At 52.9% G+C, this 12,099-nt stretch overlaps 5 protein-coding genes across 5 annotated transcripts; 3 read left to right on the forward strand and 2 right to left on the reverse strand.

The window, feature by feature from the left end:
• Window positions 1-32: 32 nt before the first annotated feature.
• Window positions 33-1,151, forward strand: J4E79_007661 (uncharacterized protein; the record flags this gene model as incomplete). Its single annotated transcript, XM_049356524.1, has 3 exons — window positions 33-255; window positions 311-967; window positions 1,027-1,151. The coding sequence occupies 3 exons, from the start codon at window positions 33-35 to the stop codon at window positions 1,149-1,151; spliced, it is 1,005 nt and encodes a 334-aa protein (XP_049208871.1).
• A 101-nt stretch (window positions 1,152-1,252) lies between these two features.
• J4E79_007662 (uncharacterized protein) lies at window positions 1,253-2,957 on the reverse strand (the record flags this gene model as incomplete). The annotated part of the gene is made up of 2 exons (XM_049356525.1): window positions 1,253-1,336; window positions 1,392-2,957. The coding sequence occupies 2 exons, from the start codon at window positions 2,955-2,957 to the stop codon at window positions 1,253-1,255; spliced, it is 1,650 nt and encodes a 549-aa protein (XP_049208872.1).
• A 330-nt stretch (window positions 2,958-3,287) lies between these two features.
• Window positions 3,288-4,447, forward strand: J4E79_007663 (uncharacterized protein; the record flags this gene model as incomplete). The annotated part of the gene is made up of 3 exons (XM_049356526.1): window positions 3,288-3,351; window positions 3,403-4,406; window positions 4,445-4,447. The coding sequence occupies 3 exons, from the start codon at window positions 3,288-3,290 to the stop codon at window positions 4,445-4,447; spliced, it is 1,071 nt and encodes a 356-aa protein (XP_049208873.1).
• Window positions 4,448-4,450: 3 nt separating this feature from the next.
• Window positions 4,451-6,988, reverse strand: J4E79_007664 (uncharacterized protein; the record flags this gene model as incomplete). Its single annotated transcript, XM_049356527.1, has 1 exon — window positions 4,451-6,988. The coding sequence occupies one exon, from the start codon at window positions 6,986-6,988 to the stop codon at window positions 4,451-4,453; it is 2,538 nt and encodes an 845-aa protein (XP_049208874.1).
• A 3,298-nt stretch (window positions 6,989-10,286) lies between these two features.
• Window positions 10,287-11,309, forward strand: J4E79_007665 (uncharacterized protein; the record flags this gene model as incomplete). The annotated part of the gene is made up of 5 exons (XM_049356528.1): window positions 10,287-10,314; window positions 10,393-10,543; window positions 10,607-10,695; window positions 10,746-10,907; window positions 10,960-11,309. The coding sequence occupies 5 exons, from the start codon at window positions 10,287-10,289 to the stop codon at window positions 11,307-11,309; spliced, it is 780 nt and encodes a 259-aa protein (XP_049208875.1).
• Window positions 11,310-12,099: the final 790 nt, after the last annotated feature.

Consider the following 12,099-nt stretch of genomic DNA (forward strand, 5'->3'; position numbering starts at 1 on the left):
GTAACCTACGGCGGATCTGTCTACCCTGCAGTATGAAGCTCACTACCATCATCAGCGTTGTTGTATTCGCTGTACCACAGTTTGCGTTCGCGCAATTATCGGACTTCGATGACTGGGAACACGAGCGCATCCAGCTTGACGACGTCTCAATCCACTTTCGATACCACGGTGAAGGACCGCCCGTCCTGCTCGTGCATGGCTTCCCCCAGCACTCGTTGACGTGGCATACCATTGGGCCCATTCTGGCGCAGAACTGCACGTCTTCGCACATCCTCGCTGACTAGAGCATCGCATGCTGATGAGAAAGTAGACACCGTAATCGCCCCAGATATCCGCGGATGCGGAGACTCGTCTATCCCCACTTCGAAGAACTACACCGCTGCAGCCGCGGGCGCAGATCTCAAAGCCATTCTAGACTACCTCAACATCTCATCCACATACGTCTTCGCGCACGACAAAGGTGTTGGACTAGCGACATCTCTCGCTATCGAACACCCTTCCTTCGTTAAAGCTATCATACTCGCTGAATACGTTCTCCCAGGATATGGATATCCTTTGACCGTTCAGAGTCCTAGTTTATATCAAAACTGGCAGCTCGCCTTCTTTGCGGTACCTGATGCAGCGGAGTTCTTCATTCGGGATCGCGAGAAACAGATGTTGAGCTGGTACTTTTTCCACGCGAGTTATTCTGGTACGGCGGCTGTGAGTGAAGACCACCTGCAGCGGTATACGAATGAGATTGCGAAGCCGGGGTTCTTGAGAAGCGGTATGGAGTATTTTGCGGCGGCATGGGATGATGAGGCGTACTTTACTTCCGTGTTTGGCAGTGAACTTAGGTTGCAGATGCCGTTGTTGGCGTTGGGTGGTGAGGCGAGCTTTGGGCCTGTGTCGCTGCTGGAACAGGTATGGTCGCAGATCGGCGATGACCTTGTTGCTGAGTTGATTCCGAAGGCTGGGCACTGGATTGGTGAGACCTTTTTCTTGGATAGCATCTCAGCTATAGCAAAAGAGCTAACGACGGTACAGGCGATGAGAATCCTATTTGGACTGGTAATCGTGCCTTACGCTTCTTTAAAGAAGCTGGGGAGGTGAGCAGTGTTGATCTGTCCTACCTCAAAGACCAAGTGACTCTGCAAGGTGGTACCATCTGATAAGAAGCGGGCGCAATATTTCAAGATCGCGATACGGCATAGGAGGAGTTTGAAGCACATGTAGAAGGATTGTTGGGTATCGCGCTAAGGTAGCATTGGTATCATGTACTAGGACTTCCTTCGAGCCCACTACGACGGCGAAAGTCTTGCAACCAATTCGGATTGTCTGCTACTGTTTGGTTCCACTAGGGTACACGTTAGCATTTGTCTGGTATATAACGGGTCATTTCGCTTCCTCACCGCATCATCTGCATCCTGATATAACAATCTCCGGGACTCGCGTTGAAACATCTCATCCGTCGGTATAATACCCGACAACATCTGCTGTCTCGCAAAGCGACTAAGATGGCGCGTCAAAACCTTCGCAAAGTCATAGTCGTGCTGCGTAGAAAGGTTTCGAAGAGCCTCTAAAGAATCTTCAAAAGCTTGATGGTCAGGTGTCTGAGTGACTTCTTTCGGCGACTCCTGTACTGGCTCTTCTTCCCGTTGAAACTCTTCCCGTTGGATCTGCGATATCATCTGCTTTGTATGGTCGATGGATCCGGGGTTCGTGGCAGAGAAGGGTACAACGGTCTTCGCTTGTTCGGCAAGTAGGTAGGGCGGAAACGCGTTGATGACACGGGCAGCGACAGCTGGTTCGAAATCGTGATCCCCTTTCCAATCGGCCATGGTTTTGCCCTCTTTGAAATGTGCGGCGAGGTGGTCTGCTCTCTCATCCCAGCTACTTAGATTGGTGTTGCATATACCACAGCGACATTTTACTGGCAGAGTCTCAAGTTTCCAGTCGTCGATGAGAGGTAGTGTTTCCAGTCCGTGGACTAGACGAAGGTGCTGTGTGAGGTGATCTTTGCGGTGGAAAATACGCGGGCTGTTATTGCCGTCCGTGCATGCCGCATGATTGTGTTTCTGCAGATGCTGGGGTGTTGGATCCAGTGCACTACAGTAGGCGCAGTGTACTCTACCCGTAAGAGGTAGCACCACAGAAGCTCCGTGCGGCGTGCACATCCAGCTTTCGAGGTTTAGATGCAGCGATATCTCGTGTCGCTTCCAGTCGTACTTGTGCTTGAAGGTGTCGCAGCAGAAGGTACACTTGAATATACGATCAGGGTCCAGCATGTTGCCCCTGACTCTTCCCTTGCTTCTTGTCTTGGCTTGACTGCGACGCTTCGATTGCGACGTGGCGGAGCGGCTCGAATTCGCGGATCGTAATGAGGATTCGCTTGCGGCGCTATCGAGACTTGTGGTAGAGGAAGGGCCGCGATACTTGCGGAAGGCATCGCCGCTGGAAGGCCGACTGATACGTGGTGAATGGCCTATGGGTCTATCCTCCAGGGCATGGTAGATGGCCGACAGAGATGCGGCCTCGTCTTCAGGCGGCGAGTTCCGCCAGCGCTGAATGGCCAATGACTGACCCTCTTCGTGTCGAGGACTTCCACTCGGTATCACCATCGGGCTGACAGTGCCCGTTGATCTTCGCTTAAAGTACTTGCTTCGACGGCGGGGGAGTGTGTGATGACGCTGCGGTTGTGGGCGCTCGTGAAACTCAGTCGGCTGGTACGCGTCGAATGGATAACTTGGTGAAGTCATACCACTCAATGGTTGCAATGTGTCTCCCAACGTAAAGTCTTGGAAGTTCGGGTCGATTGCCAAGTCGTCGTCGATGCTGAATGCGGCAGGAGCATCAGGTGCAGCGTTAGTCGCACCCTGGCCGACATCTGTAGCGAGGAAGTTGTCGAACCATGAAGGGTCGATCGTATCTTCGTTCCATGATTGAAAATTCCAGTTGTCCACTTGTTGATGATCCATGGCTCTAGAAGTCGCGAGTGTTGTTTTGGCGATGATGACGATGGCTGGAAATGGATGTAGGACGAAGGCGTCAGCCCGAAGTCGGCGCCGCTACCGATGCAATCCTACCAAGTGATCGCGTATAGATCTAGGTTAGCAAGCGAATGCAGTACACTGCAAAGGACCTCGGGCTGTCTCTGGCCGACTGCTAGATATTGCGAGGCATGCAAGGCGTAGGGCGTGAGGTGGGGCGAACTTCAGAACGCGCTAGCCCCGCGATCTAGACAATTCTTCCCTCTAGCGCAACAGGACCGGAAGTTCACGACGCGACATAACGTGACTTGCGATACGATGGAAGACGATAACGAGAAGGCTGTCGCGGAGCAACACGAGCAAGTGCTAGAAGGAGTTTTCGGTAGGTGATCTCACCGTCTCCCACCCACACCTGGCTGCTGACTCTATATAGCTGTGGTGAAGCCTGCGAATGTCTCTTCAGCAGGCGTACTTCTCAAACTCCAGTCAACATTCGCTTCATCCGCTACCTTTGCGCCACTTCGCAAGCACCAACCGAAACGCACCAGCAAATCCTCCGACCAAGTATTCCGCCTAGGTCATGGCGGCACGCTCGATCCCCTGGCCTCCGGCGTGCTCATCGTAGGCATCGGACGTGGCACAAGATCGCTCTCACAGTACCTAGCATGTGACAAAAGCTACGACACCACCATTTTATTTGGCATGAGTACCGACAGCTACGACTGTACTGGAACTATGGAGACAAGAGCAGACGCCTCGCACGTGACTCGTCAGCTTGTCGAGGAACAACTGCCCAACTTTCTAGGAACAATCCAGCAAGTTCCACCCGTGTACTCAGCGCTGAAGATCAATGGCGTCAAAGCATGCGAGTATGTGCGACAGGGCAAGGAGTTGCCTCGCGCGTTGGAAAGTAGGGAGATGCAAGTGAAGAGGTGTGATTTACTAGAATGGTACGATGCAGGACAGCATGACTTCGCCTTCCCCGGCGAGGAGACACCGGCTTCAGCACCTGCGGTACGGATCGGATTGACGGTGTGTTCTGGCTTCTACGTTCGCAGCTTTGCGCACGATCTGGGTGTCGCTTGCGGTACCGTTTCGCACATGGCCGCGCTGAAGCGCGAAGTGCAAGCCAATTTCGTGCTCCAGCCTTCTCCGTTTCCGGAGGATACCGCTGCCATCACGTATGATGATTTGGATGCTGGTGAATCTGTCTGGGGCCCCAAGCTCAGACCGCAGCTCGAGGAATGGGTCGCGTCCAATCCAGTCAACCAAGGTCATGTCAACGGGCGAGAAGGAAGCACGAAGAGGAAGATGGCACAAGAGGGTGAAGCAAAGCCCAGACAGAGATTCCGAGGCGAATGGGTCGCTGAAACGAAGAAAGAGAGGATCAAGCAGCAAGGTGGCAAGTACAAGGGGAAATGGGGACGGAAGCCCGAGGTTGAAGCAGCTATAAAGCATTTCACGCAGGATATCAGTAAGTATCAATGATACAGCGGCGCCCCATAACTCCTCAGCAAACCCAACCACTCCGAACTCCTATCCGTCAACTCGCAGCACTCGAGCATAGTCCATGTTCCCAACTCGCCGCACGGCTGCGCCTTGCTGTTCAAGACCAAACTCCTGCCATCCACCACGCCGTTCTGGAGTAACTTCTCCATACCAATGTAGTTGTCTTTCCGAATCGCCGACAAAATCGCCGAAAGCCTGGGTCGCTGCAACGCATATCCAACATCCCATTGGACCACCATGTCGATGAGCTCAAGATACTGGGTTTGTACTTCTGGTTTGGTGAGGGGAGTGCAGTGCAGCAGCATGTCGTATATGGGTGGTAATGCCGCGATTTGCTCGCGCAGGGCTGCTGCGGAGATGGCGTTGAGAAGGACGCGCACTGCGTCTTTGTTGGAGCCCTTTATGGCGTAGCTCAAGGCATCGTATGTTAGTTCCGGGGCGAGACCGATCATCTCTTCGAGCATTGTAGTGTTGGTCGGACTGTTTTGGTACGCGGCGAATTGCAGTACATTCATGTCTTCGAAAGCTGGGTCGCGGGGATGTGCGCCTGCTCTGAGAAGCACACGCGCTGTCTCCAGCGAGTCGAGTGAGAGGGCAGTGGCGAGCGGTAGTGCTTTGGTATCTTTCTTGTTTCGTCGGAAGGAGATTTCCTCTCGTACCAAACTGCCTTTGGTCTGCAAGATAAGTTCGACCGCCTGCGCAGCATCTGCGGAGATCGCACGGCTGAGCGCTGTCCTTGGGCCCAGATCTGTGGCTGTCCGTTGCGTGAGACATAGATTGAAGCCTCTGTCGATCAGTAGTCTTAGTATACGAAGTGCGTCTTCCGGTCGTTTCTCCCAGGTTTCTTTCGTCAATGCGTTAATTGGTGATACGAGTCTTGTAAGCTTTTCTTGATGCAACAAAACATCGTCTTCTTTCTCGTAGTCCCTCGGCATGCCTTTCATGCTCAACATCTCTTCCACCGCATCTGCCCATCCGGCACGGATGAAGCAAGACAGAACAGAGTACTCGTACGTCGTCTGCCACGGGCGATTTGTGACACCAGCGTTCTTTGTTTCGCTCTTGTTGTCGAATGCTCCGGCAACGAAAGCTGTGGGGTCGAAGTTTTGATGTTGCATGACGAGTTTCAGGGTACTCATACCGCGATCGACATTCTTCCATTTCGATAGGCCATCAAGGAAGCTAGTCTTCGTAACGCGAACCTGTACTTCGTTCCAATAGTGCTGCGCGTCATACATCTCTCTTGGCCATTGCTCGACCATTGGGTTTGCGCCATGATGTACAAGACAATCGATGAGGTCTGCGTGTCCCTTATAGGCAGCCGCCAAGAGCGCGCGATCCATTGGAGTGTAGTCTTCTCTTTTCGTTGCCTCTCCGTAAGTGGCACCCTCTCTCAAGAGATAGTCGACCACTCTGGCTCGTCCGTTCATGGTAGCTTTCGCTAAGGCCTCGTGCTTCACCTTCTTCAATTTACCATTTGATCGATAAATAGGATCAGCTCCCATACTGATGACTGCCCTGAGCAGTGAAATACTACCCTCTGCAGCAGCTTCTTCGAGGATATCGGTCAGGTCGTTTTGCGATGGACTACTAGCTGGATTTGGCGTAGTAGCCGCTCTTTTGAGTAGGAAGCTCTTCTTGAAAGGAGATGCACCCTTCCGGTCTGATGGCGGCTCCTTCCTGCTCAGTCTGCGCAGTATCTCAGCTCGAGCATCGCTGAGACTCATGTCGGATGCCTCACTCTCTATACTTTGCGTGGTGGATATAGAGATATTTCTTCGTGATGACTGATCTAGACCGCCAGGTATATCTGGCAATACGGATGAGCCCATACTAGAGCTGCGATTACCATTCGCCATGTAGCCAGTGCTCACGCGCTCAGAGATGCCATGGACGACCTTCAGTGGCTGTGGTGTCGAAGTGGAAGGCGAAGGATGATCAAAAGCGATATACATGGATTGTATCCTGTCTGACAGACCATCTTCAGTGATATCGCTGCTTCCCCAGGACATCGGAGGAGTAGAAGGGACTGTTGATGCATGTCTCAGAAATCGTAAAGGCTGTGGTGGAGAAGACTTCGACGCGCGTTGTGGGAATTGTGGCCGAACAGCTTGCGAGCCTTCGCTTCCTGGAGGTCGGGAGGATCCATCGGTTGGTGGCTCGGAAAAGGGCTCCATTTGAGGGTTATGCGATAGTAGTGGTCCTTCGCGCATTGGTGAGAAGACGTTGCCAGACTCGAGAGATATGCCATCGGCTGTGAGAGGCTGCATAGCGATACTGGCCCCAGACCCAGTAATGGAAGATGCCAACGGAGGACTTGCTGCCTCCTGCCGCTGTTGCGGGACTCTGTGAGTATGCTTCAGATAAGTGACATTCTCGTCAGCCTTCCCTGTTATTGTTGGAGATATCGACGGGTGGGGCGCAAGGTATTCGAAGGATGGTCCGCCATAGAAGTTGCCGTACTCAGCAAAGCCGTCTGCATATCGCTGCTCTTCTTGCTGCACCGCCATTGTTTCTTAAGCTCTTTGTTCGAGATTGATGTAGCTGTATTGGCTGCGATGAAGCGCTGCCAGGTGGTGAGGGATGCTAGGAGAGCGCGGGGTAAAAGTGTTCCCGGCATTGATGTTTGATTGCTTGTCAGCATGCTTTAATCCAGCCTTGTCACTAGAAGTGACATTTCAGGCGTTCATTACTACCGGGTGGAAGACTGGCTTCCGAGACCCTGACAAAGGCGCAGGCGGGCTGTGGTGCCGGCGCACGGAAAGCCGTCCAACACAGGGATCATGGCCGCAAAGGGGCGTTCATCGCAGCCTCTGAAGGACTTTGGCTGGGAGTGCGAGATGAGCATGCGGTATAAGCGAATTAGGTTCGTGAACGCAGCACGTGGGCGGAGAACTTCGGGATGCTCTCAATTCGGCTGCCATAGATGTCGCGTCAACGTTCTGTTCCGCCGTTCGTCGTTTGTGAACTTCTCTCTTGTCGTGGGGAGCATTGTCAACATGCCGTAGCGCCGATATGAAAAGTGATCGGTGGGTGTTTCTTTGTTCTCAGGTTGCCAAGCTAGGAGTGCCTCAGCCCTGCATGGAGAACCGAAATCCCGAAGCCTACATCCACCACTCTTATCTCGATCGTTTAGATGCCATAGCCGCGGAAAATTTTGTCATCAGAACCTTCCAAGCCACTGCTGAGTCGTTAATTGCTTACCCATCCTCCATCAACGCGTTCTATTCCACCATATCAGCGCGCATTGAAGATGGATCTTGCCAATGTTGGTCTGAAGGACTATCTGGTCATTGGCTCTCTCAGCGGGCTTTTGCGAACGACGTCGATGCAAATTGCTGGCTACAAGCAGAGGGACCTCACATATTTTCAGTCTTACGGGACGTGGGCGAGCGCGAGCCTCGTTGCTATTGTCGTATACACCATTGCGGTGCGGCTGCTAAGGGGACCGGCATTGCGGGAGGGTCGGACCAAGTAGCAGGAAGCAACGAAGCGGTGACGCAGCCACGACAAGGGCGGCTCGAGGGCGGCTCAATTCTGAGGCAGTGAAGATATATCGGCGAAGGGAGCCTCAGTGACATTGTACATGCTGGAAGCCCTATGATGGTCCCTTCCGCTGAGGAGGGATGAATCGGGACGAGTGCACGGGTGCAGTTACTCAGCAAGGAGCTTTGACCAGGTCTTTCGTGCGTGCCATCATCACCAAAGCCATGCCGTCCATAATCTCCAGGACACCAGAACCACCGCCATCTTTTCTGTATCGCATCGAACGTCTCCTATCGGCTCCCATGGTTGAAAAGAGCTACCTTTGAACTGCTCGAATCCTCTTGATGAAATCAGCCCGTCGTCGTCTTAAGCTAGGAAGCTGCGATGGCCTGCATTGCGTGACGGGCTGGGTTGGACCGCTTTCTACCACATCCTGCTCTTACATCGCGACGATACCTGGATCTTATCTTGTCCCCAAGGAGGATATACGAGCGTCACCAGTTTGCGCTCCCCTCTCAAGGCGATTCACCAGAATGGCGCGATCAAGAGTCGCGCATCATGTTCTTGACTTTGCCGAGATATCTTGTGCCGAGGAATCTCGCGCTCCATACCAAGCTCATTTATCTGGAAGTCTGTAAGCCTATTGACATGATCCAGATATCAAAGTGGCACAGTTGGCCCTGCTGTATAAGGTTTGCTGGTGTCGCGTCATTCCCCTCTAGCGCATAGCCCCTGGAGGGTCGGAGCATGGCTGCGACGCCAGACGCTGATTGCGCCAAGGGTACTGTACCCTCGACCTCAGATCCAGACCATCTCCGCGGGTCCGTTCGCCCACTCCACAGAGATCTGTAGATCAGTGCGCGATGATTGTAGAATCTAGGGTCGGGGCTTTTGGAGAAACAAGGAATCCACCATGGGGCTATGGAACGCCTTCAACCGCAAAATAATGACATTTAGCCTACGGCGTGTCAGACGCCCGCGCATGTTCCCAGTCGCTTCATGAGTGAAGACGGACCGACGACGTCGAGGGAAAGTCAACCGCGACCACTCCGAGGGATTGCATGCTGATCGGAGACAACCCCGCGAAATCGCCAAGTCGTTGGACTGCTATCTGACCCTGCAGCGAGTCAAGCGTGCGTCGTCCATCGCCACGAGGCTGTCTCAACGCAAAACTGGACCGGCTGGGCAGAAGCCACGAGGATATCCCAGAAAGACTCTGTAGCGTGCGGTAGCTCCGCGACAAGCTCAACCAAGGACACTGATGGACTTAAGCACTTCGTGACGGCGCCCGCACCTAGCTTACCACGTTCTCTGTGCATTCGAGAGTCCCGATTCGCGGCTCAGAAGTTCTCGAGCTGCTTCGGCTTCTTCTAGTGATGTGTTGGTATGGTACTGGTGTTTCATTGTTTGCTCAGCTCCCTCTGTCAGTTCCGTGGATGCATGATGCCTGCCCGACGACAGAGACTGAACAACTCGCGGCAAGATTAAGATAGATTATGGACGGGACGGGGAATGTTCCCGCTCACGTCCGAGACGCCGCGCTTTGAAAGTGAAGCATGTTGATATCTGCCAGCTATCTTGCGCGTACAAACGTCGCGAGAACCTCATGACGTTCCGGCAACGTCGTCACGTCAGTGCGAAGCTCGTATTCGCAGAATAACGAAGCTTCTCTTCCCCGTTAAGCAAAAGGAAAAAAAGGGTTCATCTCACCCGCAGTGCCCGCGGAGCCGGTTGATCGACTACTGATCAGCACGGGACAGACGCTACCAGCCGCCTGGAACTATGCGACTCATGATTCCGACGTGTAGCACAAGACGCCGGATCATACCACTCCCTTTTAACCTACCCTGACCCTAGGCTTCGCGCTGCCCGCTATATGCAGGTGTCAAGATGTCAAACAACCCCAAGTAGAGTTCGCACTTGACCTCACTCACCACTTCTCTCCGTTTGTTCCCATTGGGGCGAACTTAAACTCCACCGGCCACACATACTGTGTGTGTGTATGTTGCCGCGATGGAGATAGTCACTTCTATCGTAAGAACTACGCGAGTCCGAATGATTTGAAGTCTCACTCACATCCACAGGTTATCCAGGGGATACTCCTCGTGTTGGCACTGGGTGTTACGATCCTAAGATGTTGGGTCCGTCTTTGTATGGAGCACCGTTCGTTGACTCTACCCGACTACCTCGTTTGGGGAGGCTTCATTTGCGCGCTTGGATGGTTTGCCTGCTCTACAAGAGCGCTTTACATCTTGATTGATCATCCTCTGGACGAGGAGACAAGGAGCGACTCCGTCGAATACCTGAAAGTACGTCGACAACATGACCTCCAAGATACGCAACAAGACTAGTGAGCTGACAGGTGTTTACTGCTAGGTTGTCTTCGTGTCTATATACTTCTTCGACACGGGGTTGTACTTCCCCAAAGTTTCGCTGGTGGCTTTCTACTGGTGGTTGATCCCGCAAGGCTTCAGGCGTCTTCGTTACGCAGTCTATGCCACTACTGCGATCGTGGTCGCCTGCTTTGTTGCGAGCATACTGTGCGACACTCTCCTCGCACCGAATATCTCAGACAACTGGTACGAGTGCTCCGTCCTTACAATGATCGAGTCCTTCTTCAGCTAACATCTTGTGTTCAAAAGGTCTATTGAGAATCAGCTTAACTCAACGTGGAACACATACTCCAACTTGGTCGTCAACTGGACACTCAACTTTGGCACCGATCTGCTGCGTAAGTAGTCCAAATTCATCTTCCAAATTATGAGCTAACGCTGTCCCCAGTATTCGGCCTGCCATTTTTCATCTTCAACTGCTTGAAGCTGCGTAGAAGACAAAAGGTCGGCCTGGTAGGAATCTTCTCTCTAGGCGCCATCACCATGGCAATCAGTCTCGCCCGTTTCATCGTCTACAACATGGACTACGACATCGCCGACGCCGACGGCAGTACGTCACCCTTCCCATCTCCCCTCCCCAATCCTCCACTAACAGCCCCCAGACCTTTGGTGCACGGCCGAAATGTGCACAGCCGTCATCGTCGTCTCGCTCCCGTCCTTGAAGGCACTTATCATCAAACCCACACCCGCTACCTCATCCAACCGCAGCAACTCAGGCTATCTACAAGCTGGCTCCGGCAAAACGATTGGTAGCAAGGGTATCAACTTCAACGGACACAGCTCAAATATTCAGGGCGGCACTATGGACGATGAAATGGAGTTGACTTTTCTGGACCGAAAGGCTAGCCCTACACCAACTGGAACCACTGATGGGTCACGCTTGCAAGATGGGAAAGATAATGTAATGGTGACTACAGATTTCGAGGTCACCAGTACGAGGAACGTGTTTTAGATTGGTGCGTCAGTAATCCTGATCGTCCTTTAGACTGCATAAAAGATAGAATAGAATAATAGTAACGACTACACGTCTAATGTATTCACAGCGAACACTGTCCGCTCAATCCCCTGCTCCAATCCCTCGGGAACTAACCGTACCGAGATAGTCGAAACCGCATTTTCAGAATAGAATGCTCTGCGACATGTCTGCACATTTACCGCGTTGTAGTTCTCGCGATAAATAGTACGCGATAAGGACATCGAAGTTATAGCCCCTAGATCCTCGGTCTCTTCTCTAGTGAACATGACTGGGCCCTAAGTTGTCCTAGCTATGTAGGCGTAATATCATTGCGGAATAGCATGTGACGTTAAGTCGCGAAGCCGGACTCGAGAACTAGCCATATACACACCGTCTAATCGCACAAGCTCGCAGTCTATCTAGCACCGAGACGAACATATATCGCGCATTCGCATTGCCGCATCGTGAAGTCAAGCTATGCAGAAGATAGGTATAGGGAGATTGGCAGTCACGAACCCGTGTTGACGTCCGTGCGGTCATAACGGCAATGAGGAGGCGGTGCATCCCTCCCACTCCGCCCAACCACATCGCCCACCTGACCCCCGACCCACACTCCCGCCGTCATCCTCCACCGACTTCATCCTTTCCTCATCGAAGGTCGCACGCCGTTACTCACGCTTTACCCCGACCACCGTGCCCTGTACTTCGCGCCTGTTATCCACGCAAACGCACGACGACTCGCGCGACGCCTCGGACGCATCGCATGCCGCCGATATGAAGCCCAGTA

This window comes from Alternaria viburni (assembly GCF_023758015.1).
Source record: "Alternaria viburni strain BMP 2772 chromosome Unknown scaffold_17, whole genome shotgun sequence".
Taxonomy (NCBI): Eukaryota; Fungi; Ascomycota; class Dothideomycetes; order Pleosporales; family Pleosporaceae; genus Alternaria; species Alternaria viburni.